General features: G+C 36.9%; 2 protein-coding genes across 14 annotated transcripts in view; both read right to left on the minus strand.

Annotated features, from left to right (window-relative positions):
- PXDNL (peroxidasin like) overlaps nt 1-6144 on the minus strand; it is a 497888-nt gene extending 491744 nt beyond the window's left edge. For all 4 annotated transcript variants that reach the window (XR_010159545.1, XR_010159546.1, XM_519754.8 and 1 more), the window contains exon 1: nt 61-6144. Coding sequence is in view for 2 of the 4 variants with exons in the window: in XM_519754.8 (XP_519754.6) it covers nt 61-224 (164 nt within the window). In the remaining 2 variants the exon portion in view is untranslated. The remainder of the gene's footprint in view (nt 1-60) is intronic.
- Nucleotides 6145-8551: 2407 nt separating this feature from the next.
- Nucleotides 8552-23785, minus strand: part of PCMTD1 (protein-L-isoaspartate (D-aspartate) O-methyltransferase domain containing 1) — an 81381-nt gene continuing 66147 nt past the window's right edge. For 8 of the 10 annotated variants that reach the window (XM_009455359.5, XM_009455361.5, XM_063817096.1 and 5 more), the window contains 2 exons: nt 22120-22243; nt 8552-11695 (listed from right to left, as the gene is read on the minus strand). In XM_009455359.5, coding sequence (XP_009453634.1) covers nt 11328-11695; nt 22120-22243 — 492 coding nt within the window. In that variant the 3' untranslated portion in view covers nt 8552-11327. Of the gene's footprint in view, nt 11696-14040; nt 18027-19982; nt 22244-23785 lie in introns of all 10 variants that reach the window. The other 2 variants (XR_010159547.1, XR_010159548.1) reach the window with 2 other exon arrangements.

The raw sequence follows: 23785 nt of genomic DNA on the forward strand, positions 1-23785 counted from the left end.
TAGCAGAGAAGCAATGAAGCATTGGGGAAGAGGGTTTCTGGGGAATTTATGTGAACTTACAGAACTGTGGTCTGCTGTGGTACCTGAGGAATGTGGTCCAGCATCAAGTGCATGCAGCGGACGGTGCTCTTAAAGCAAAGGCACCGGCTGGGGCAGGGCAACCCTGGCAGGCACCACCCGGCCAGGAGAAAGAGAGTGGTCCAGCAGAACAGTCTGGGCTCCATCGCTCCATTCGCTGCTGGCCACGCGAAGAAGCAGCCGGAGGGAGAGCAGCAGCCGCAGCTGCAGCAGCAACCGCAGTGGTGGTGATGGTGGCTGCTGGACTGAGCCAAGTTTGGGAGCCGTGGTGGAAAGCAGCTCCCAGGGAAAGGACACCCCTCTGACCAATCCAGGAGGAGGGATATCACATTACAGGGCTGAGGGCACAAGCAGCTCTATGAAGCACTAGACTCCCAGAGGCGAGGACGAGAAGCTTTTCAATGCAAAAGCCTCTTCCTAAAACACCGTGTTTTAGGCAGCATAATGCAAACAAACTTTTCCAAAATTACTTCCACTGCGCATTTGATGAAAAACCCGGCCTCTTAGCCTCCAGCTGTCCTTTTGAAGCCCAAGTTGATTAAGAATGTATTGAAACAATGCAGAACAGCTTTTCTTCTTTTTTATCTGGTAACATTACCAAACCCTAAAGGGCAGGCAGAGTTCTAATTCGTTCATCTAGGTGCACATATTCTTTCTTTATTCCAAACTATGCTCTTTAAAAAAAATTGTTTCATTTCCTTCTATATATTCTGCTGCTGAAACCCAACACATTTCACTCAAGTAAGACTCAAACGGGCTACTTCTGATTTCTTCCTTTAACGTTTAAATTTATATGCTTAAAACCATGAACTCACATACCTCCTTGAAGAGGATACAACTGATGGACAAACCTAAGTATGTATATGTAAAGTCAAACAGATGCAAGCTCCCTCAGGACACACTGGCAGCAGTGGTCTTGCTGGTTGCAGACTTTTCATCAGCAGTTTGAACTGGCCATCTTTCCCTGAAGTGAGCAGCACCTCGTTGAGGATGTGTGTGAAAACTTAATAAATATGAAAACATCTACTTTTTGGTCATTCTGTAAGCAGGTATTTTTAAACAGATTTTTGGCTTTATCTTTAAAGACTAACATTTTCAAACAAAAATGTTTTAAATCCATAAAAGTAATAGAAAACAAATTAAAACTTGCATGGTCAATCCCAGATGATCAGACTAGTAGACCAATCTTAGGAGGAAAATAAGTTCATCCTTCTCTCTGCAGAAATGTTTCAGTCCCTTTACATTCTACTGTAGGCGAATACTGCCCTCTTTTGGCAAAATGTTCATATCTAAATATGTGATTTTGGGGAGATTAAAATGTAAAAAGATCTAAAAAACAAAACTAATCTCCATGAACAAGAATGATTTATTTTAAACTTTACATTTGACATTGTTCACATGACTTTTATTGTCCAAGTATACCAATAAAGCCAAAAAAGGAAATTTATTCCTTTAAATCCCCCCCAACAATCACTATGCTCTTGGCAGTGCCTGTGATTTGGAGGACATAGACAAGACCTGCAGGTTTGTGCCTTGTTTGCAGTTCAAAATATAAAATACAAAAAATATAAATAATATAAAATATATAAAATACAAAAATATAAAAATATCTTGCATTCATAAAGTAGACTTAAAAAGGGTAGGGACTCAGAAATATGTAAGTTCAGGAGGGAGAAAAAGGCAAGACATGCGGTTCTAAAAGTCATTGAGCTAAGGGTGTATAATAATTAGGTCGAAGGGAAAAAATTCTGCAAGTTTTTGTGCCTTGTTTTCAGTTCGAATTATAAAAAAAAATCTGCATTCATAAAGCTTTTTTTTTTTTTTTTTTGAGATGGAGTCTCACTCTGTTGCCAGGCTAGAGTGCAATGGCGCGATCTTGGCTCACTGCAACCTCTGCCTTCCAGGTTCAAGCGATTCTCCTGCCTCAGCCTCCTGAGTAGCTGGGATTACAGGTGCCTGTCACCACACCTGGTTAATTTTTTGTATTTTAGTAGAGACAGGGTTTCACCATGTTGACCAGGATGGTCTCGATCTCCTGACCTTGTGATCTACCCGCTCTGGCCTCCCAAAGTGCTGGGATTACAGGGGTGAGCCACCGCACCCGGCCCATAAAGCATTTTTTTTACAGAAAAAAAAAAATACAAAAAACTTTCCACTTTAGAAACCTAAACTTACGTTGAATGAAAAAAAAAAATCTACTGATTACCAACTGTCAGTACAGGACTAAGAACTGCAAGGCATGGCCCTGCTCATGATCGGAAGTCCTTTTGGACAGTGACTTAGGACAACTTTCCAGCTGAAAACGACTAAATGCGCTAATTTATTAAAATACCTTTAAAATTGTATAAATGCATCAATGTGCTATTACTGAGGAAATCAGTAAGACATATACAAGAGTCCAAAAAATGAAGTGAACATAAGAAGCCAGCAAGGTGGGTAAACAATGAAGGCCGATGCAGCTTGAAACTGTCTGTTCAACCTGTGAAAAGAACTGCAGGAATTGGAGTAGCAGGGATACAGGAAAAAGAAAAGTCCCTTCTTATGAGAGAGTCTTATTTCAAAAATCTCCTGTATAAAGCCATAGCCATATCTTAAGGATGAACTAGAAATAATTCTGCCCCCTGCCTCCACTTCCACCCACCCACCTACCTATACAACCCAGAAGACACAAGTAAAATGACCTATTTCAAAGCTTGCTATGGGGAGGCAGCAAACAAATCTTCCTGGAGGCGTGCTATCTCCAAAGTAGCCTTCACATGGATTTTCGGGCCACTCTACTTGGATGGCACAAAAAACTTGTAGGTGGAGCATTTAAAAAGGTCATAAGTTGGCAGTGCTCCTTGGCAAAAACAACCTGGGGCCTCTAATAATTCCCACAGTTTACAATACAAGCTCAGTCAAAACCCACAAAATACAAAAGAAACAGAAACAGTGTTATGAAAGCTAGCCATCACACCTTATGAACATGAGCCCACTTTGAGCGTTCACATACTGGAATCCAACATAGAATAGAATTAGGCAGTATGTTTACAGAGTTGAACATATTAATAAAGAGTAGAAGACCATAAAAACAAACAGGCAGACTTGAAAACACAGAACTATAAACTAAAATACAACAAACATTAAAACTCAATGTAAAGGTTTAACAGCAGATTTAAAGCAACTAAAGAGAAGATTCGTGATAAGAAGATATTATCTAAGGAAATCTAGATTTCAATGCTGAGAAACATAAAGTTGAGACAACATTTGTAAGAAAAAACACAGCCAAGAATTTCTAGAACTGATGAAAGAGATGAACCCGCACAGCTACAATAGGCAGAATAAATGAAAAGAAATTCATACCCAAGCACATTATATCAAACTACAGAAAATTAACAGTGCCAAGACAAGAATATTAACAACGTCAAGATGAAATCTTTAAAGCACACAGAAGTAAAAGACAGATGACCTTCAAAGGAATGGCTGTCAGTTGACGTAATAGCTACAATGAAAGCCAGAATGCAAAGAAATCGTAATTCTTGTGTTTTAAAGTGTTGATTTAAAATTCTATAACAAGTGGACTTTTTTTTCAAGAACAAAGTCAAAATAAAACATTTTCAGACAGAAAAAAGTAAGAGTTAGCTACCGTCTTTCATTAAAATAATTTGAAAAGATGTACTTTAGGCAAAAGGAAATTGAGACAGTCCAAAATGAAGAAGAAATAATGAGCAAAAAACAAGTGTAAGTGGGAGTAAAACTAAGCATTGGTTAGATAAATAATAGTTATGGTGTACCATAGGGGCTTAAAATTATATAGTTCAAACACAATAATGACTCCAGAGTTTATCGAAGTATTCTAAAGTGGCTTGTATCAAGTAGGAAGAAACTAACTTTAGAAGTTTGTAAGTTAGGTGAGTGCATTAAAATGTCGAGAGTAATCACTGAGAGCAGAAAAAATAAATATATAACTTTCAAACTAATAATGGACAAAAAACGAAACAATAATCAATCCTAAAAAATGGAGGAAAAAAACTTGATATATAGCACAAAATATCACTCTATAGTAACAATGAAAATGAAAAGAAGGCAATGCTTCAAGTAAAATTCAAAGACTGCCAGAGTAACTTTTAAGAAACTCAGCTATATGTTGTTTATAAGAAACACACCTAAAACATAAGGATACAAAAAAGGTTGACAATAAGAATAGAAAGATATACTAGGTGACTACTCACCAAAATAAAACTGCTAAATGAGTATCAGACAAAATAGACTTGGAAGCAAAGAATATTACTAAAGATAAAGAGTGCTCCTACATGATGTTAAAGGTTCAAATCACCAAATGGACATAATCCACATATTATCACACTGAAATAAAGCAAAAATCAAAAGAATTAACAAGAAAAAAACTGACATTCTACCATCAAAATGAGAGTTTTTGCCAAGTCTCTCTCCACAGTTGATAGATGATGTGGGTACACACACAAATTTACTTAGGCTATATTGAATTTGAACACAATTTTAACTCATTCAATTAGCATTAACAGAACACTACAATGAACATCTGCAGAACATTCTTTGTAAACACACCATGCTATTTACTTAAAAATGACCATAAAAAGGCAGTAAAATAAGAAATAAGGCTCCACCATCATTCTTCACAGAATTAGAAAAAACAATTCTAAAATTCATATGGAACCAAAAAAGAGCCCACATAGCCAAAGTAAGACTAATTAAGCAAAAAGAACATATCTGGAGATGTCACACTACCTGATTTCAAACTATACTATAAGGCTGCAGTCACCAAAACAGCATGGTACTGGTATAAAAATAGGCACATAAACCAATGGAATAGAATAGAGAACTCAGAGAAATAAACCCAAATACTTACAGACAACTGATCTTTGACAAAGCAAACAAAAACAAAGTGGGGAAAGGACACCCTTTTCAGCAAGTGGTGCTGGGATAATCAGCTAGCCACACACAGGAGAATGAAACTGGATCCTCATCTCTCATCTTATACAAAAATCAACTCAAGATGGATTAAGGACTTAAATATAAGACCTGAAACTTAAAAATTCTAGAAGTTAACATCGGAAAAACCCTTCTAGATATTGGCATAGGCAAGGATTTCATGACCAAGAACCCAAAGCAAATGCAATAAAAACAAAGATAAATAGCCGGGACTTAGTTAAACTAAAGAGCTTTTGCATGGCAAAAGGAACAGTCAGCAGAGTAAACAGACAACCCACAGAGTGGGAGAAAATCTTCACAATCTGTATGTCTAACAAATGACTAATATCCAGAATCTCCAACAAACTTAAATCAGTAAGAAAAAAACAATCCCATCAAAAAGTGGGCTAAGGACATGAATAGACAATTCTCAAAAGATGTACAAATGCAAAAAAATTAGCCAGGCGCGGTGGCAGGCACCTGTAATCCCAGCTACTTGGGAGGCTGAGGCAGGAGAATGGCGTGAACCCAGGAGGCGGAGTTTGCAGTGAGCCGAGATCACGCCACTGCACTCCAGCCTGGGCGACAGAGCGAGACTGTCTCAAAAAAAAAAAAAACTTTTACAAATGGCCAACAAACATGAAAACGTGACAAAAAAGCTCAACACCACTAATGATGAGGGAAATGTAAATCATAACCACAATGCGATACCACCTTACTCCTGCAAGAATGGCCATAATAAAAAAACAGTAGATGTTGCCATGGATGCGGTGATCAGGGAACGCTTCTACACTGCTGGTGGGAACGTAAACTAGTACAACCACTACGGAAAGGAGTGTGGAGATTCCTTAAAGAACTAAAAGTAGAACTACCATTTGATCCAGCAATCCCACTACTGGGTATTTACCCAGAGGAAAAGTAGTCGTTATACAAAAAAGATACTTGCACATGCATGTTTATAGCAGCACAATTCACAATTGCGAAATCATGGAACCAACCTAAATGCCCATCAATCAACGAGTCGGTAAAGAAACTGTGGTGTGTATAGATATATATATATATATATATATATATATGATGGAATACTACTCAGCCATAAAAAGGAATGAATGAATAGCATTTGCAGCGACCTGGATGAGATTGGAGATTATTATTCTAAGGGAAGTAACTCAAAAATGGAAAAATCAAATATCGTGATAACATCTATGTTCTCACTGATATGTGGGAACTAAGCTATGAGGCTGTAAAGGCATAAGAATACAATGGACTTTGGGGATGTAGGGGGAAGAATGGGAGGAGGGTGAGGGATAAGACTACAAATAGGGTGCAGTGTATACTGCTCTGGTGATGGGTGCACCAAAATCTCACAAAGCACCACTGAAGAACTTACTCATGTAACCAAATACCACCTGTTCCCCAATAAGCTATGGAAAAATTAAAAAATTAAAATAAAGAAATAAGGCTGCTCTTGCTCATCACTATTCAGTTACACTGGAGGACACAACTGGCAAATCTGGTAAAATAAAAAAACCCAGAAGAAAAAAAATAAAACTGTCTAAAATTTATTCAAATATATGATTTCCTATACAGAAAACCTAAAAGAATCAAAAGAGATAGTATTGGATTTAATCAATGTACAAAAACCAATAAAAGGAATAAAATACAATTTTAATAAACTACAACATCATTGAAAAATATAAAATATCTGCAACTAAATCTGACAAAAGATATTAGATCTTAGAGCCAAACCATACTTAATAAGTCCTAACTAAAAAAAAGAGAAGTGCCATATTCATGGACTGGAGGACTGCCTATCATAAACATGTTAATTCTTGCATAAACTGATCTATAAATTCAAAGTGATTCTCAAGGAACTCCCAAAGAAGAGTGTGTGTGTGCATGTGTATGTAATCTGAGAAGCCAATTCTGAAATTTAGATTAAAGTCTACAGTCTACAGGTTCAAGAAACTCCTAGCATATAAAGTGAAGGGATTTATCTGAGAAGCCAATTCTGAAATTTAGATTAAAGTCTACAGTCTACAGGTTCAAGAAACTCCTAGCATATAAAGTGAAGGGATTTATCTTCCTAGATCAAGAATTATTGTAAATCTCCAGTAAATAAAATTGTGTAGTGTCGGCAACGGGTTATATAAACTGACTAATAAAACAAAAAAGAAAGCCTAGACACATAGCAAAAATATATGAAAACTTACGATAAAGTTAACACTGCAGATCAGAGAAGAAAAAAGAAACTTCAAAACATGGTCCTCAAACAGTTGATCAATAAAGTAAAAAAAGAAACTGGACTATTAGTTCTCACCATACACAAACATCAATTCCAGCTATTGTGCAGATTTAAATGTGAAAGGCAAAATCACAGACCTTCTGTAAGAAAATATAGGTTAATATTTCCATGACCTTGAGACTGAGGGTGAAGGAAGATGAATCTGACAATTAAAATTGAAAATGTCAATTCATCAAAAAACATCATAAACAGAGTAAGAAACCATAAACTGAGAAAAGATACTTGCAACACATATAATTGACAGTGGAATATATCTAGACTGCAAAAGGAAATCCCACAAAACAATTTTTTAAAAGAAACTACCCAATAAAAAAATTTACAGAAGACTTGAACAGCACTTTGCAGAAAGGAATCCTAAAACCAAGAAACACTTGAAGATAAAACTCCCTTAATAAATAACCTTTATAAGTAACAAAGTCCCCTAAGAAGATACGTCACACTACTAAACAGGCAAAAGTCTGTCATGTGTAGGTGAAGATGTGGAATAACTGGGACATTTAGACATTGCTAGAAGAAACATACTGTTAAACTATTTTGGGAAGCAAATTTGCACCATCTAGATAAAAGTGAATAGAAATGAATTCCTATGACCCAGTAATTCTACTCCTAGATGTACACCCTAAGCAGACTCTCACACATGTAGTCACAGGACATATAAAAGAATGTTCACAACTGAACTATTCGAGGGAACAAAAAATGTCCACCAACAGTAGAATAAACTGTGAAGTGTGAATGTAACAGAACAACATACGACATGGGGCAATCTCAAAAAGGTAATGTGAAAAAGAGAGCTGCTGAATGCGTACAGTAGGATCCTAGCATATATGAAGCCAAATACATTGTTTAGAGATGCAGGCACGTGATTGAGAACAAAAAGGCAGATTATGATAAACACAAAATCCCTCCTCCTGAGAAGGGAGGGATTAAGATGTGGATGGGAAGGGGCACACAGGAGACTGTAAAGCTATTAGTTGAACCTAATGGGTACACACACGTACCTGCATGTACACTAAATTATTTCTTATATTTCATGAATATTTTATAAATTTCCCTATTTTATAAAAATAAATTTTAAAAAACTTCCATACTCTTCAGAAGTGGCAATAGTCAAAAGACAGTGAGATGTCCAAATAAAGACAATTGTATGCCATAATTGAGCATATCCATAGGTGTACTGAGATTGCCTAAATTTAAAAAGAAGAAGACAAACATAAAAGTCAGGCCATGGGAGAAAAATGCTTAATTACATGTAATTGTTTATTTAAAATAATTTTCCAAGTCTTCCAATGATTTAACAGGCTTTGCTTCACTTTTATCATCTCAAACAGCTATAAATCAACACACTTTTTGTATTTTATTTTACTACTATGTATGCTATTTTAATAACATTTTTCTTTATTAATACTAGAATCAAATATTATTGACCAATAAGCAGTATAGATTTAAATTATCTTCTTGGGTTGGTCTGAGGTTGCTGATGGATTCTTGGGATTGATCTGATGCTAGAAGCTATCTTAGGCCCTGTCTCTAACTCATTGTGTTTCAGGCAAAACATGCCACGGTTCTAGGTCTGTTTTCTCATCTGCAAAATAAACACCCAAATTAGATGATACTTATTGTTTTAACTAGCTATAAAATTCCAATACTATATTCCCCATCATTTTCACTTACTTTTACTTAATCTTTATTTGCTACTTTTCCACCTATAAAGCGTAATTTTCCATACTCAAGTAAACATAAATTCATTAAAAAATAAACACAAACCCAAAATATTCTTATTCTAATATATCTGCATTAATAGATAAAAAGGCTTTAGCTTTAATTTTCATTTTTCATTTCTACCTCTTAAAGTCAATGATAAACTCACAAGTGTAAAATGAATGCATTTAAAAACATAAAAGATACATTTCAATGACAAGAAATATGCAATGATCATGAAAATCTACTGTACACTTTGCCACGGTCAAAGAATGAAAGACAATATGGAAAAGCCAATCTTCAAATATATCCTTAACAAAAACTCTCTCCTGCATAGTAAAAGCATCATCTAAACAGCAGCTCCAACCAAAAAAAAAAAAAAAAAACAAGCAGGGGAGATGGGACAGATAACTTTCTCCAGGTTTTCCAGATAAAAACATGTGGTCACCAGGAATTCAAGGTAACTAGGTACTTCAAAAGCCACATTTAATTCAAAATAAAATGAGCATTTCTGACAGATGACAACAGTATGAAACTGATTTTTTTCTTTCCTAGATACAAAAATGATATGGGGCATTTCTTAACAGTTTAGTAATCGTCTAAGAATAATTGTAGAAATAACCCCAATTCCACCATCCCAGCCACTGGTATAAAACAAATACCTTCCATGAAACTGTCTTTCACATAACTAAAATATCCTCACTTACTTGGAACAATTTCATGCTTACACATGATCACAAACATTTGTTTTTAGACGTTGTGGAATTACTGGAGCTGAGATTTCTGAAACAATATCTGAATCTTAGCAGAGAGATAATAATCCTTTCACTATACATTGCTTGGGCTTCCTTAACCAAATCTGAGTAACTACTGTAATAATAATGCTGGTGGTAGTCCATGATACTCTCAAATTTTTCCCTTTAAGAAATATATAATCCATGTAACTCTAGCAAATATGTTACATTGTACACTTTCTTAACAAGGAATGGCTGTTTTCAGGCCTTATTAGGAAAACAAATAAACAAACAATGGCAGTTACTACCTGTTTTTTATCACTGATAAGCTAAAATAAAGCTCAAATATGGACAGTTTAACTGTGTGATATTAAGTAAAAAATGAAAACCATTATAGTTTTACCAAAAGAAACACAAAAAATATGGGAAGGAGTGAAATGAACATGGCATAGGTCCCAAAGATTACACTATGATTCTGAACAGGATTTTCAAAACAAAGGGTATCTACATACAATTTCTGTGAATATTTCTTATACTAGATAGATCAAAAGCAAATGTAGGCTCAGCCCTACCTTGTCAAAGATAAATATTCAGATAAACTAGAAGTTCCATCTGCTAAAGTGCATCCGCTGACCAGGTCTACCCTGGCCCTGCTACTTACAGCCATCCAAGAAAGTGGCCTCACTCATGCTCATTCACTCGTTCTGTGTCCTATCAAGAGTCACACATAACAATGGTTTTGCTTTTTTTAAAAAACCAAATACTTTATACAGTGAACTACAGAAAAAACAATTCTAAATATACTTTTAAAATTCTATAGAGTTAAGATAACCTCATTTTTTTAAATACTGAAAATGTAAAGGGTCCATATAAAGAGTTGTATTAAGTATATACTTTCTGTTTTAATAATTCACTTGCTGTGCTCTTAAAATCTCTATGAGAGAGGCAGATATTTTACCCATGTCTTTTGGCAAGAGATTCAAAAGCAAAAGTAGCAGGGCTGTAAAATTTCATAAATTTTGTGGGATTTTTTAAAGCTAAATTATTCAATATCTTGTATTGTTATTGCACTCATATATTGCCCGGAATATATATACAGCAACCCAACAACAGTGATTGCAACAAAAGTAAGGTAAATAGTCTACAAAGCATTTGACTTCCTTATTAGATAAATGAAGTTTTCATAGAGGAAATGCAAACAACTGCAATTCAGATCAGGTTATATAAGCTTAACAATTATTTAAACCATATATAAAATTAAATCTAACCCTCATCACTACAAATCTGTAAGGAATCAGAAAAGGATTTATAGTACACAAGTCTTGACTACTGTTGCATTCCACTTTGAAATCACTCTGAGCTAAAACAACATTTTTCCAAGATTTAAAGAAAAATAGATTTTATAAAAGGGATTCTTTTATTCACTGAATACATCATTTGTGTTACTGACAGAAACAAGTGATTTTTTTTCCACTATAATTTGCTCTGATGAAAGAAATAATTCTCTCTTTTAACTCCTAACAAATGCTACATTTTCAAGACTAAAGGAATTATCAGTAGGCATTCTTTCTTCTTGATCTAAGTTATTTGTCTCTAAAATATGTCAAGTAAGCTTTTAAAGATTCAGGGAGGGGCAGCTTCATGATTTTTTCTCTCAGTAAATTTTGAGGTGGCTCCTCTGGCTTCATTGCTTCATTGTGATCTTTTTCTTCCTCTTCTTTGTTATCCTCTTCCATTTTTTCATCCTCTTCACTGTCTAGAGGCTGAGGAATAAGCTGATTACCCACAAATACGTAAGTGTTAATTCTCTGTTTAACTCTCTTTCTTTTCCTTTTGGGTGGAGCCCTTTGAGGAATCCCCTTGGCCTGCATCTCATCATTTATGAAATTTCTAAGTGTGCGTCGAATGTAAATACGAGCCAAGTCTTGTAGATTCCTGACAGCACAGGGAGCTAAAAACAAACATAAAACACAAGAAAGAAAATATTAACAATAAAACATTATCTATTGTTTATTTTTTTTCACAGAACAAAATGTGTTTCTTAGCATATTTTAGAAAATACAGAAAATATGAAAACTCTACCTTTCATCTAACAAAGGTTTTGGAGTAGTCATTATATGCCAAGGACCGATGGATAGCACTGAAGTTAAAATGTACAGGGGCATGTGTGTGTGTCTGTGTGTTGGCATTTATATGCATAAAAGTTCTCTGGAAGCATAAGAATTTGGAAACAGGGTACATGACTGTGAAGTAATTAGGAGACAAGACCAGGAGAGAGACTATCCTGTGTATCTTTTATACTTTTTGATGTATAAATCATATGAAAAGTACTATTTATTCATAACAACAGACGTGAGAACCCATCCCATATGAAGTTTTTGTTTGTTTTGAAACAAGGTCTCACTACAGCCCAGGCTGAAGTGTGATGGCACAATCATGGCTTACTGGAGCCTCAACCACCCAGGCTCAGGTGATCCTCCTGCCTCAGCCTCCCAAGTAGCTGGGACATAAGCACACGCCAGCACACCTGGATAATTTTTAAATTATTTGTTGAAACGGGATCTCACTATATTGCCTAGGCAGGTCTCTTTAACTCCTGAGCTCATGTGATCCTCTCATCTCAGCCTCCCCAAATATTGGGGTTACAGGTGTAAGCCATCATGCCCGGCCCTCTACATGTAAAAATATACAAAAACCATCTGCTCGGCCCATCTTCCAAAATTGTTCACTAAGTTATTTAACATTCATCATCAAGTAAGTATTAACCTATATCTGCCAGGCACTGTTAAAGAACCCATGCAGACACACTGGATGATTTAGACTACCAAGTCTGCACTCCCTGCACTTATGCAACTTGCATCATCAGGGAGGAGTTGCTAAACAAAAATAAATTATAAAGAAGAAAAATAAGGAATACAAGAAAAAAATCAAAACGCCAATGATATGATAGAAAGTGGGGTTCTGGTTTCTTTTTTTTTTTTTTTTTTTTTTTTTGAGACGGAGTTTCACTCTGTCACCAGGCTGGAGTGCAGTGGCGTGATCTCAGCTACTGCAACCTCCACCTCCCGGGTTCAAGCGATTCTCCTGCCTCAGCCTCCCGAGTAGCTGGGACTACAGGCGTGTGCCACCACACCAGTGTAATTTTTTGTATTTTTAGTACAGATGGGGTTTCACCATGTTAGTCAGGATGGTCTCAATCTCCTGACCTCGTGATCCACCCACCTTGGCCTCCCAAAGTGCTGGGATTACAGGCGTGAGCCACCACGCCTGGCCCTGGTTGCTTTCTATTGGGTGGTCATAAAGGTCTCCCTGAGAAGATCCTGTCCTAGCTAAGATCTAGATGATATAACAGCCATGTAAACATCTTGGGGGCAGAGGGAACCTAAAAGGTAAAAGAGCTTAGCATGTTCAAGGAGCCAAAGGAAGACTAGTGCAGATGAAGTTGGGAGCACGAGATCAGCTGGAATACTTTGGTAATCCACTAGAAATATGAACACACTCTGACGGAGGGTGGCAGTATAGATGGGAGAGATGGACAAATTTCAGGTATAATATATTTTGAAGATAGGATGGAAATGGATTGGCTGTAGGGGATGAGGGAGGGAAAAAAAAATAATCAAGGAAAACATCTAAGGTTTTGGCCTGAGCAACTGGGCAGATGCTGGTATCAGTGACTGACATGACAAAGATACAGGGGAGAACAGGTTGAGAAGAAAATTTTAAAGTGTACTTCTTTGTGTTAGATGTGAATTGTCTATCATTTATCCAAAGTGGAGATTTCAGAGATAATAATAACTACAATGTTATACTCGTCACTATTTTCAATGTTTTACAAGTAATAACTGAATGCTAGGAGATTACGTACTGAATGCAGGTTTTGACTGCAGAGTGTATGCTGCCTTTCCCACCATAAGCCACCATAAGATCATGACTCTGGAGCTCAGGGGCAAGGTCGGGGCTGGAGATGCTAATCTCATGTCATCAGCCCATCGTGACATGCAAAGACCAAGAGTAGAAGAAAGCACCCAGAACTAAGCCTGAGAGAGCTCTGTAAAGGGACAGAGTGAAGAATAAATCTACCCTAAAGTTTTAGAAATTATAAAGGAGCTAGGAAATAGAAACTATATCAGTCTTTTCCGCTGATCTTGGCTCTTGAATTTTTCTGTTACTGGTATTCTCTGTCAACACTGTAATTATGTTCTTCCTTTGCCAATACTGTAATTATGCTCTTCCTTTGCCAACACTGTGTGCTATTCCAGCGATGTATCTTTCAATCCTAAATCATCAGAGGAATACCTGAAATTTATCAAGACCAACTGGACCCAGCATGGAAAAAGATTCAGACTTGACTTCAGTAGCTGCTAACACTCAGGACTCCTAAAGTAGCATTCATGTGAGCTTCATTTAAAAGTTCTTTTGGGCCAGGCACAATGGCTCAAGCCTGTAATCCCAGCACTTTGAGAGGCTGAAGCAGGTGGATCACTTGAGCCCATGATCTTGAGACCACTCTGGGCAACATGGCGAAATCCTGTCTCTACAAAAAAGAGAAAAATTAGCCGGGCATGGTGGTACACGCCTGTATTCCCAGCTAGTCAGCAGGCTGAGATGGGAGGATCATCTGAGTCTGGGTAGGTCGAGGCTGCAGTGAGCCATGGTCATGCCACTGCACTCCAGCCTGGGCAACAAGAGTGAGCCCCTGTCTCAAACAATTAATAAAAAAAGTTCTTTTGAATGACACAAAACCTTTTAGATAAGTCTCAGTCCTAATTATTTAAACAACCTCCATATTGTCTATTCCTTAACGGTCTCATTTCCAATGCCTCCAGTTATGAGATTAGGATTTAACAGATAAGACAATACTAATCCTGACTGCTAGGAAAACTTATTTTAAATTTAAATAGAAAAAGAGGGAATCCTCCCTAACTCATTTTATGAGGACAGCATCATCCTGATACCAAAACCTGGCACAGACACAACAAAAAAAGAAAATTTCAGGCCAATATCCCTGATGAACATCGATGCAAAAATCCTCAATAAAATACTGGCAAACCGAATCCAGCAGCACATCTAAAAGCTTATCCACCACAATCAAGTCTGCTTCATCCCTGGGATGCAAGGATGATTCAACATATGCAAATCAATAAACATAATCCATCACATAAATAGAACCAATGACAAAAAACCATATGACTATCTCAACAGATGCAGAAAAGGCCTTCGACAAAATTCCACACCCCTTCATGCTAAAAAATCTCAATAAACTAGGTATCGATGGAACGTATCTCAAAATAATAAGAGCTATTTATGACAAACCCACAGCCAATATCATACTGAATGGGCAAAAACTGGAAGCATTCCCTTTGAAAACCAGCACAAGACAAGGATGTACTCTCTCACCACTCCTATTCAACATAGTATTGGAAGTTCTGGCCAAGGCAATCAGACAAGAGAAAGAAATAAAGCGTAGTCAAATAGGAAGAGAGGAAGTCAAATTGTCTCTGTTTGCAGATGACATGATTGTATATTTAGAAAACCCCATCGTCTCAGCCCAAAATCTCCTTAAGCTGATTAGCAACTTTAGCAAAGTCTCAGATACAAAATCAACATGCAAAAATCACTAGCATTCCTATACATCAATAACAGACAAACAGAAAGCCAAATCATGAGTGAACTCCCATTCACAATTGCTACTAAGAGAATAAAATACCTAGGAATACAACTTACAAGGGATGTGAAGGACCTCTTCAAGGAGAACAACAAATCACTGCTCAAGGAAATAAGAGAGGGCACAAACAAATGGAAAAACATTCCATGTTCATGGATAGGAAGAATCAATATCATGAAAATGGCCATACTGTCCATAGTAATTTATAGATTCAATGCTATCCCCATCAAGCTACCACTGACTTTCTTCACAGAACTGGAAAAAACTACTTTAAACTTCATATGGAACCGAAAGAGCCTGCATAGCCAAGACAATCTTAAACAAAAAGAACAAAGCTGGAGGCATCACACTACCTGACTTCAAACTATACCACAAGACTACAGTAACCAAAGCGGCATGGTATGGTACCAAAACAGATATACAGACCAATGGAAGAGAACAGAGACCTCAGAAATAACACTACACATCTACAACCATCTTATCTTTGACAAACCTGACGAAAACAAGCAATGGTGAAAAGATTCCCTATTTAATAAATGGTGTTGGGAAAACTGGCTAGCCATATGCAGAAAACTGAAACTGCACCCCTTCCTTATACCTTACACAAAAATCAACTCAAGATGGATTAAAGACTTAAATCTAAGACATAAAACCATAAAAATCCTAGAAGAAAACCTAGGCAATACCATTCAGGACACAGGCATGGGCAAAGACTTTATGTCTGAAACACCAAAAGCAATGGCAACAAAAGCCAAAATTGACAAATTGTATCTAATTAAACTAAAGAGCTTCTGCACAGCAAAATAAACTATCATCAGAGTGAACAGACAACCTACAGAATGGGAGAAAAATTCTGCAATCTATCCATCTGACAAAGGGCTAACATGCAGAATCTACAAAGAACTTAAATTTACAAGAAAAAAAAAACCCCATCAAAGAGTGGGCAAAGGATATGAACAGACACTTCTCAAAATAAGATATTTATGCAACCAACAAGCATACGAAAATGCTCATCATCACTGGTCGTTAAAGAAATGCAAATCAAAACCACAATGAAACACCATTTCACGCCAAATTAGAATGCAATCATTAAAAAGTCAGGAAACAACAGATGCTCAAGAGGATGAGGAGAAATAGGAACACTTTTACACTGTTGGTGGGAGTGTAAATTAGTTCAACCATTGTTCAACCATTGTGGAGGACAGTGTGGCGATTCCTCAAGGATCTAGAACTAGAAATAACATTTGACCCAGCAATCCCATTACTGGGTATATACCCAAAGGATTATAAATCATTCTACTATAAAGACACATGCACATGTATGTTTACTGCAGCACTATTCACAAGAGCAAAGACTTGGAACCAACCAAAATGTCCATCAATGATATGCTGGATAAAGAAAATGTGGCACATATATACCATGGAATACTATGCAGCCATAAAAAAAGGATGAGTTCATGTCCTTTGCAGGAACATGGATGAAGCTGGAAACCATCATTCTCAGCAAACTATCACAAGAACCAAAAACCAAACACTGCATGTTCTCACTCATAACTGGGAGTTGAACAATGAGAACACATGGACACAGGTAGGGGAAGATCACCACACCAGGGCCTGTCAACGGATGGGGGGCTAGGGGACGGGAGGGATAGCCTTAGGAGAAATACCTAATTAGGTCATGGGTTGATGGGTGCAGCAAACCACCATGGCACATGTATACCTATGTAACAAAACTGCACATTCTGCACATGTACCCCAGAACTTAAAATATAATAAAAAATAAAATAAACTTTTACTCCAAAATTACAGTTCAGGTTATCTCTAACACACACATTAGGCTCCATTTGTTTCCCAAAAGGTAGGCTGTATGTAGATTGTATAGGAGCCTAGGAGTCAGAAATCATTTTTGTTAACAAAGATTGAAAAAGGCATTTTATTTACATTGAACCATATAAAACTAATGATTTGGGGGTCTTTTATGACCTTCAAAAACAGCAACTTCATATAGCTCAATGTGATATAGTCCCAAAATTTATGAAGTCTCTTATGCCCCTGAACTTTAAACAATGCATCTTTCTTTTTAGAATGTCTTCTCCTCAACCCCAAACAAAAAAACCACAGAAAGAAATAGGATTTTTAAATGTAATAAAATTAGTGGTGAATCAAGATGAAAAATTATGACTCCACTTTAGTAAGTTGTTTAATATGAGCAACTTGATTACTACAAGATACATTTGGCAAAGAATTTATATATATATATTATTTTTGGGATTTTTGGAGTTGCATTCTTTCATATTTTAATTTCCTGCAATTAAGGAATAATGTCCTCTCAACAGAAAGCTATTTTAACTTACTTCTACACACCCACAAAAACTTATTCTCCATACATCCTATTAAATTTTGGCAAATATCAATTTTCAAAACTATTTTCATGCTCTGAATATTACTATATGAAGCTTTTATTTTTTAGAAATTCACATAATTCCTGACTTATTTTTATAAGTTACTGTTGGTTACTGATGACTTTTCTCCTTATTGTAGAATTTCAAGTACAGTAGTCTCCCTTTATGCACAGTTTCACTTTCCACGGTTTCCGCTTTCTATGGTCAACCAAGGTCTGAAAATATTAAATGGAAAAATTGAGAAATAAGCAATTCATATGTTTTAAATTGTAAGCTGTTCTGAGTAGTGTAGTATAATTGCATGATATCCTGCCTGGGATGTGAATCACCCCTCTGTCTACCATTTCCTCACCATACATACCACCCACCTGTTAGTAACTTAGCAGCTGCCTCAGTTATCAGATAAAAACACATAATATACATATAGGATTTTGTACTATTTGCAGGCCCAGGCATCCCCTGGAGGGTAATGGAACATACCCCCAAGGAAAAGGAGGGATGACTGTATACACAGAAAAGAGTCAATGGTTTAATAACTCCCATATATCTGGGCACTCAGCTTCAACAATTATCACTCTTCCCATCACCACTCCCAGATTATTTTGATGAAATATTTATAGATATATCATTTAGTCTGTAAATATTTCAGAGGTATAATGGATTTTTTTAAATTTAGGCTCCTCTCCATTTTACCCTATTCTATTGAATTTATTCCTATTTTACATTCACAGTTACAAATGTCATTCAATCCAACCAATGGCAGTCTTACCAGCTACTCAGATTTGTGTTGAAATTCTTAAAATGAGGCAAAATGGAAATTGTGCATTCACAGCATATTATCTATGTCATTAATGAATTATGTTATTATAAAACCATATTTATAACCAAAATGCTTCTAAAATAAACTAAGAAAACTATCAGATAAAAAAATGGAATGACTACTGATAGAATTCTGAGATTTTAACAGTGTCAGTTACAAAGTAAAACAGATAAACAGCTGCTGCACAGAAATCAACAAGGGATTCTATAAGCATTCCTAGGTATGATACTTATGGTTGGGTCACGGTCAAAGCCAAGCTGTGTCAGAAAATTTTTTTCATTACTTCCTTTTATTACTTCCCATCAAGTTAGAATAATTTAAACAAAATTATCATAAACTATAATTCTAGTGTTTGAAAACTAGGAAGGAGAAAAGTTCTGTTACTACTGTTGCAAGGAGTTTAAGTAGGGACCAGTAACTACAGTATAGTCTACTATAATAAATAGTACTAATATAGCATAAATATATAGAGTACACAGATAGTCCCTGACTTATAATGGTTCAATGTAGGATTTTTCCACTTTACAATGTGTTTATCAGGATGTAACCCCACCTCAAGCTGAGGAGCTCCTTATGTCTCATGATGGGGTTCTGGTTTCTACTAAACAAGTATCACTTTTGCAACCAAAGTAAGGTCGAACCATCCTAAGTTGGGGACCATCTGCTGTGTTGCCAGCATTAAATCCATTTTCCACTCACAATATTTATGATTTACAATGGGTTTATCTGGCCATAGTTCCACCATAAGTCAAGGAGCATCTGTAGTCTACTAAAAAGTAGACTTCATGGAAATAATCATATAATGCATACACAGCCAAGTGATAATCACTGATTCTGGTGCTAAAAAGAAATGGATGTCCTGTACTTTTCTGTGTCCCAGAGAATACCCAGTGATACCCGTTTTTGACTAGACAGTTAGCTTAAATAAACATTTCAACACAGTAACCTCATGTTTCCAGTCTCCCTTATGATAATCCTTTGCTTTTTATCATTCTTATTTTACCTTTAATTTTCTTGTTTTATATGGATTGTTATATATGGATTAAAGTCCTTTTTGTAAGTAGCGAAAGTATACATTACTAACAAGTATATTTGAAAAAACTGGTTGCTAACATTTTCTGAATTACGAAAGGTTGAAAATTTTTTAGAACTGACTGCTTAATTTCTTTCTAAATGAGATCACAGTAAGAGCACAGAATCAGATCTATGACTCTCACCAATCTGTAAAAAGTGGTCAACATATCTCCTTTGATGGTGGCTCCCATTAGAGAAAAATGCTTACAAAGCACTCTCCCAAGGTCAAGCTGAAGAAACATTTATGCCACTAACACTCTCAGCAAGCAACACTCACCACAGAGCCATGCGAGCCTCTCTGCATCATCGCACACATTCTTCCCAAGGGTGGAGGAACGGCTAGGCTTGTATGTTTCAGGTGTGTAAAAAGCAGCTGGCCATGTTTGGCTGTCATTCCTTTCTCTTTTCCTCTGGGATGTGCCTACTTTAGTCTGGGAGTCACACACATTCACTAGGCTCTATTCACCATGTATTTACAGGTAGACTCCCATGGTGGCAGGCTGGTGCCACTGCCTGAAACTGGGTGGGTGGTTGGGTCTGCCTAATGTAAGGGTTGTGAAACCTGGTCTCTACTAAATATAAAAAACTAGCAGAGCATGGTGGTGGGAGCCTGTAATCCCAGCTACTCAGGAGGCCGAGGCAGGAGAATTGCTTGAGCCCAGGAGGTGGAGATTGCAGTGAGCCGAGATCGTGCCACTGCATTACGGCCTGGGTGACAGAATGAGACTCCATCGTAAAAACAAAACAAAACAAAACAAATATTACTCCATATAGTTTTCACAAACACCCAAAAGTCCCAAAGTCATGCAGCTCAAAAGAGAGTAGAATGAACACTGAAAAAAAAATTGTATCTTTCTATAAACCCAAATTCCTATGCAATAAGTTCATTTAAAAGGCAAACTTAAGTCAAGAGGTTCCTTTTTGGTAAAGAATTTTACCTCATGGTTAAAAAAACTATGATCTAAGTCAAACCAATTAATACCACCTCTCCTCTCCATTTCAGGCTCTCATTTGCCCCATTAGGTTCATTACTCCCTCCTTGAAACTTTTCTTTCTTGGTTTTCAACACCCTGGGGACCTGACCCTAGTTTGCCCCCACCACCTTTGTTGGCACCTCCTTCGCTAATCCATTTTCCGCCATTTTATCACTAAATTGGTGGACCTCAGGTCCAACTCCAATATCTCCTCTTTATCTCCACTCTCCGCTAAATGATCTCATCCATTTCTATCTAACCCTAGCCTAAAATGCCATGTTCATGTTGAGGGGTCTCCATTTATAACTTGCTCATGAAGCAGGTTCGTGCCACCTGACATTTGTCTGTATGGTAACAGACAACTCAAACACGGTGAAAGGAAAATGTCAGACCTTTCTATGCCTATTTCCAAATTATGCCACTTCCAGTCTTCCTGGCAACAGTAAATAATGCCAGCACTCAGCTAGCCTCAAGGGAAAACGAATTCTTCTTTTCCCTCTACCCACACTCCCGAGTCAGCTATTCTTCTGCCTTTAGACAACACTATCCACACCAACATCCACTCTCCTGTGGGTGTAAGAAAAGCCACCTGACTGGCCTGCCTGCCTTTTTTTCCTATGATAATCCATCCTCCACAGGCAGCCAATGAGCTTCCACCACTCTGGACCTTATGCCTGATCTGGGAATGACCAAAGTTCTCTTCAGCCTAAAGCCTTTTGTATTTATTGTCTCTCTGTATGAAAAAATGCTGCCACTAAATCTTGATGTGGCAAGTTCTTTTATATCACTCTGGTCATAATTTAGATGTTGCCTTGGCAGAAAGTTCTTCCTTACCACCATACCTACAGTAGATGCCCTTCCCACAACCAGTAACTTGCCACCACATCACAAACTATAATTAATAAATTTGGTTTTGGTTTGACCTGCCCCTTCTTCTTATGTTTCCATGAAGGTAGCTAACAGTGTCTAGTATAAGGTGAGGGCTTTATTTTACCAAAAAAAAAAATTGAGGCCCAGTGCGCATGGCTCACGCCTATAATCCCAGCACTTTGGGAGGCTGAGATGGGTGGATCACTCGAGGTCAGGTGTTTGAGGCCAGCCTGGCCAACATGGTGAAACAGCGTCTCTTCTAAAAATACAAAAATTAGCCAGGCGTGGTGGTGCACACCTGTAATCCCACCTACTTGGGTGTCTGAGGCACAAGAATCGCTTGAACCCAGGAGGCAGACATTGCTGTGAGCCGACATGGCACCACTGCACTCGAGCCTGGGTAACAGAACAAGACTGTCTCCAAAAAAAAAAAAAAAAGTTGAATAAATCCACCAAATATCTTACTGCATAAGTATTTAATTCTTCATAATTACATAGTCTTAAATCCCAAGCATAAAAGCCAAACACCATAAGTCATAATTCAATCAGAAAATATGAAGAGCTACTTACGGAGTCCCACAGAATCTGGTTTGCCATTATCATTCTTACTTGGTTGCACAAGTGGAGCAAATGAAACAGCAAGGATATTTTTACTTTCCCAAGTGTTCTGTCCAGTTCGCATAATCTGTGTTAACTATTTAGAGAAAAAAAAGAAAGTGAACAACTTAATCCCAACAGTGTGGTCACCTTACAGTCAAAACTTTGTTTTAAGGGAACAACTGCCAGTTAGAGCTACACAATCACTTAAATGTAAATGTGACCAAATTAATTCCATTTAAATATTTACTATAAGATATAAAAGGAATGGAAATATTTGCTGTTAATACAGATGTTTTAATGCAAATGGGATACTCAAATATGGCCAAGTGAGTCTGCAATGTTAGATCTGTGGTCTGACAGTGTCTAGGAGAAGCACTACAATCTATACATGCCATTGCCTTTCAAAATACATGTCTGAGACAGGTTCAGTAATTTGGTTAAGGCATTATAGTAATAAGACCATATTTTGACTACATGTTGACTTCATGCTCTTCCATGATATTAATGGAATATAGATTCTAATTCGACCCCCAACTTGATATTTCACAAATAAATGTAATTACAAAGAGACTAGGAGTTTTATCATTTCAGCAAATGCCCATCACTGGTCACGGGAAAAAAATATTAGCTCAATACACATCTTGTTCAAGTTTAATTAGTATATTCAACTTCTATCACAAAAAGCAGCTCGTTATTATGTCTGATGTTTGTAAAATAGTATAGAGTAAATGTTTAACAAAATATTGATGAGGAAGTCATATTTTACGTATTTGAAAATGTATCATTAAAGAAAAACAAAACAAAAAACAAATTGTTTAACTGGGAGTTTAAGCCCTGGAAGCATTCTAATAACATTTCCATGAACTTTTAAAAATGAATATTTATATACTCTGCCTTTTTAATACCTGACAAATGACTTGCTACAGAGCACAGTACATGGTGATACTGAGATCCACTGAGCTGCCAACGACACATGGTGATGTTAAGGGAACCCCAAGATGTATAAACTCCACAACTATCATGCTAGGTCTCAGTCATCTTAGATACTCTACCTCTACTATACAACTACAAGGTTATTGTAAACATTTCAGATTTCAGTTAATGTGAATATTAGAGATATTTTTTAAATGTGTTTTTATTAACTTTTTAAAGTAATTTGCTTTTGAAAGGTATACCCATTTTCTGAGTAAATTAGTATTTTATTCATTATACCTAGTAATTCCAAACCAAGGCTAAAAAAATAAATTTAATAATGCTCATAAATAGCTGCAGAATATTTTCAAATGAGTCTATTCGGTACTAATGAAGATTTTTTTAGTTCACTTGTTTTATTAATGAAGTTAAGTAGTTCAAAATCAAACCACAAACAGGATTTATTTTCTTTTCTGAGACAGGGTCTCACTTTGTCACCCAGGCTGGATACAGAGGCACAATCATGGCACACTGCAGCCTCAACCTCCCGGGCTCAAGTGATCCTCCCACCTCAGCCTTCTGAGTAGCTGAGACTACAGGTGCATCACCACGCCTGGATAATTTTTGTATCTGTTTGTAGAGACGGGGTTTCGCCATGTTGCCCAGACTGGTCTTGAACTCCTGGGCTCAAGCGATCTGCCTGCCTCAGCCGCCCAAAGCGCTG

Source organism: Pan troglodytes, chromosome 7, assembly GCF_028858775.2.
Source record: "Pan troglodytes isolate AG18354 chromosome 7, NHGRI_mPanTro3-v2.0_pri, whole genome shotgun sequence".
In the NCBI taxonomy this organism is placed as follows: domain Eukaryota; kingdom Metazoa; phylum Chordata; class Mammalia; order Primates; family Hominidae; genus Pan; species Pan troglodytes.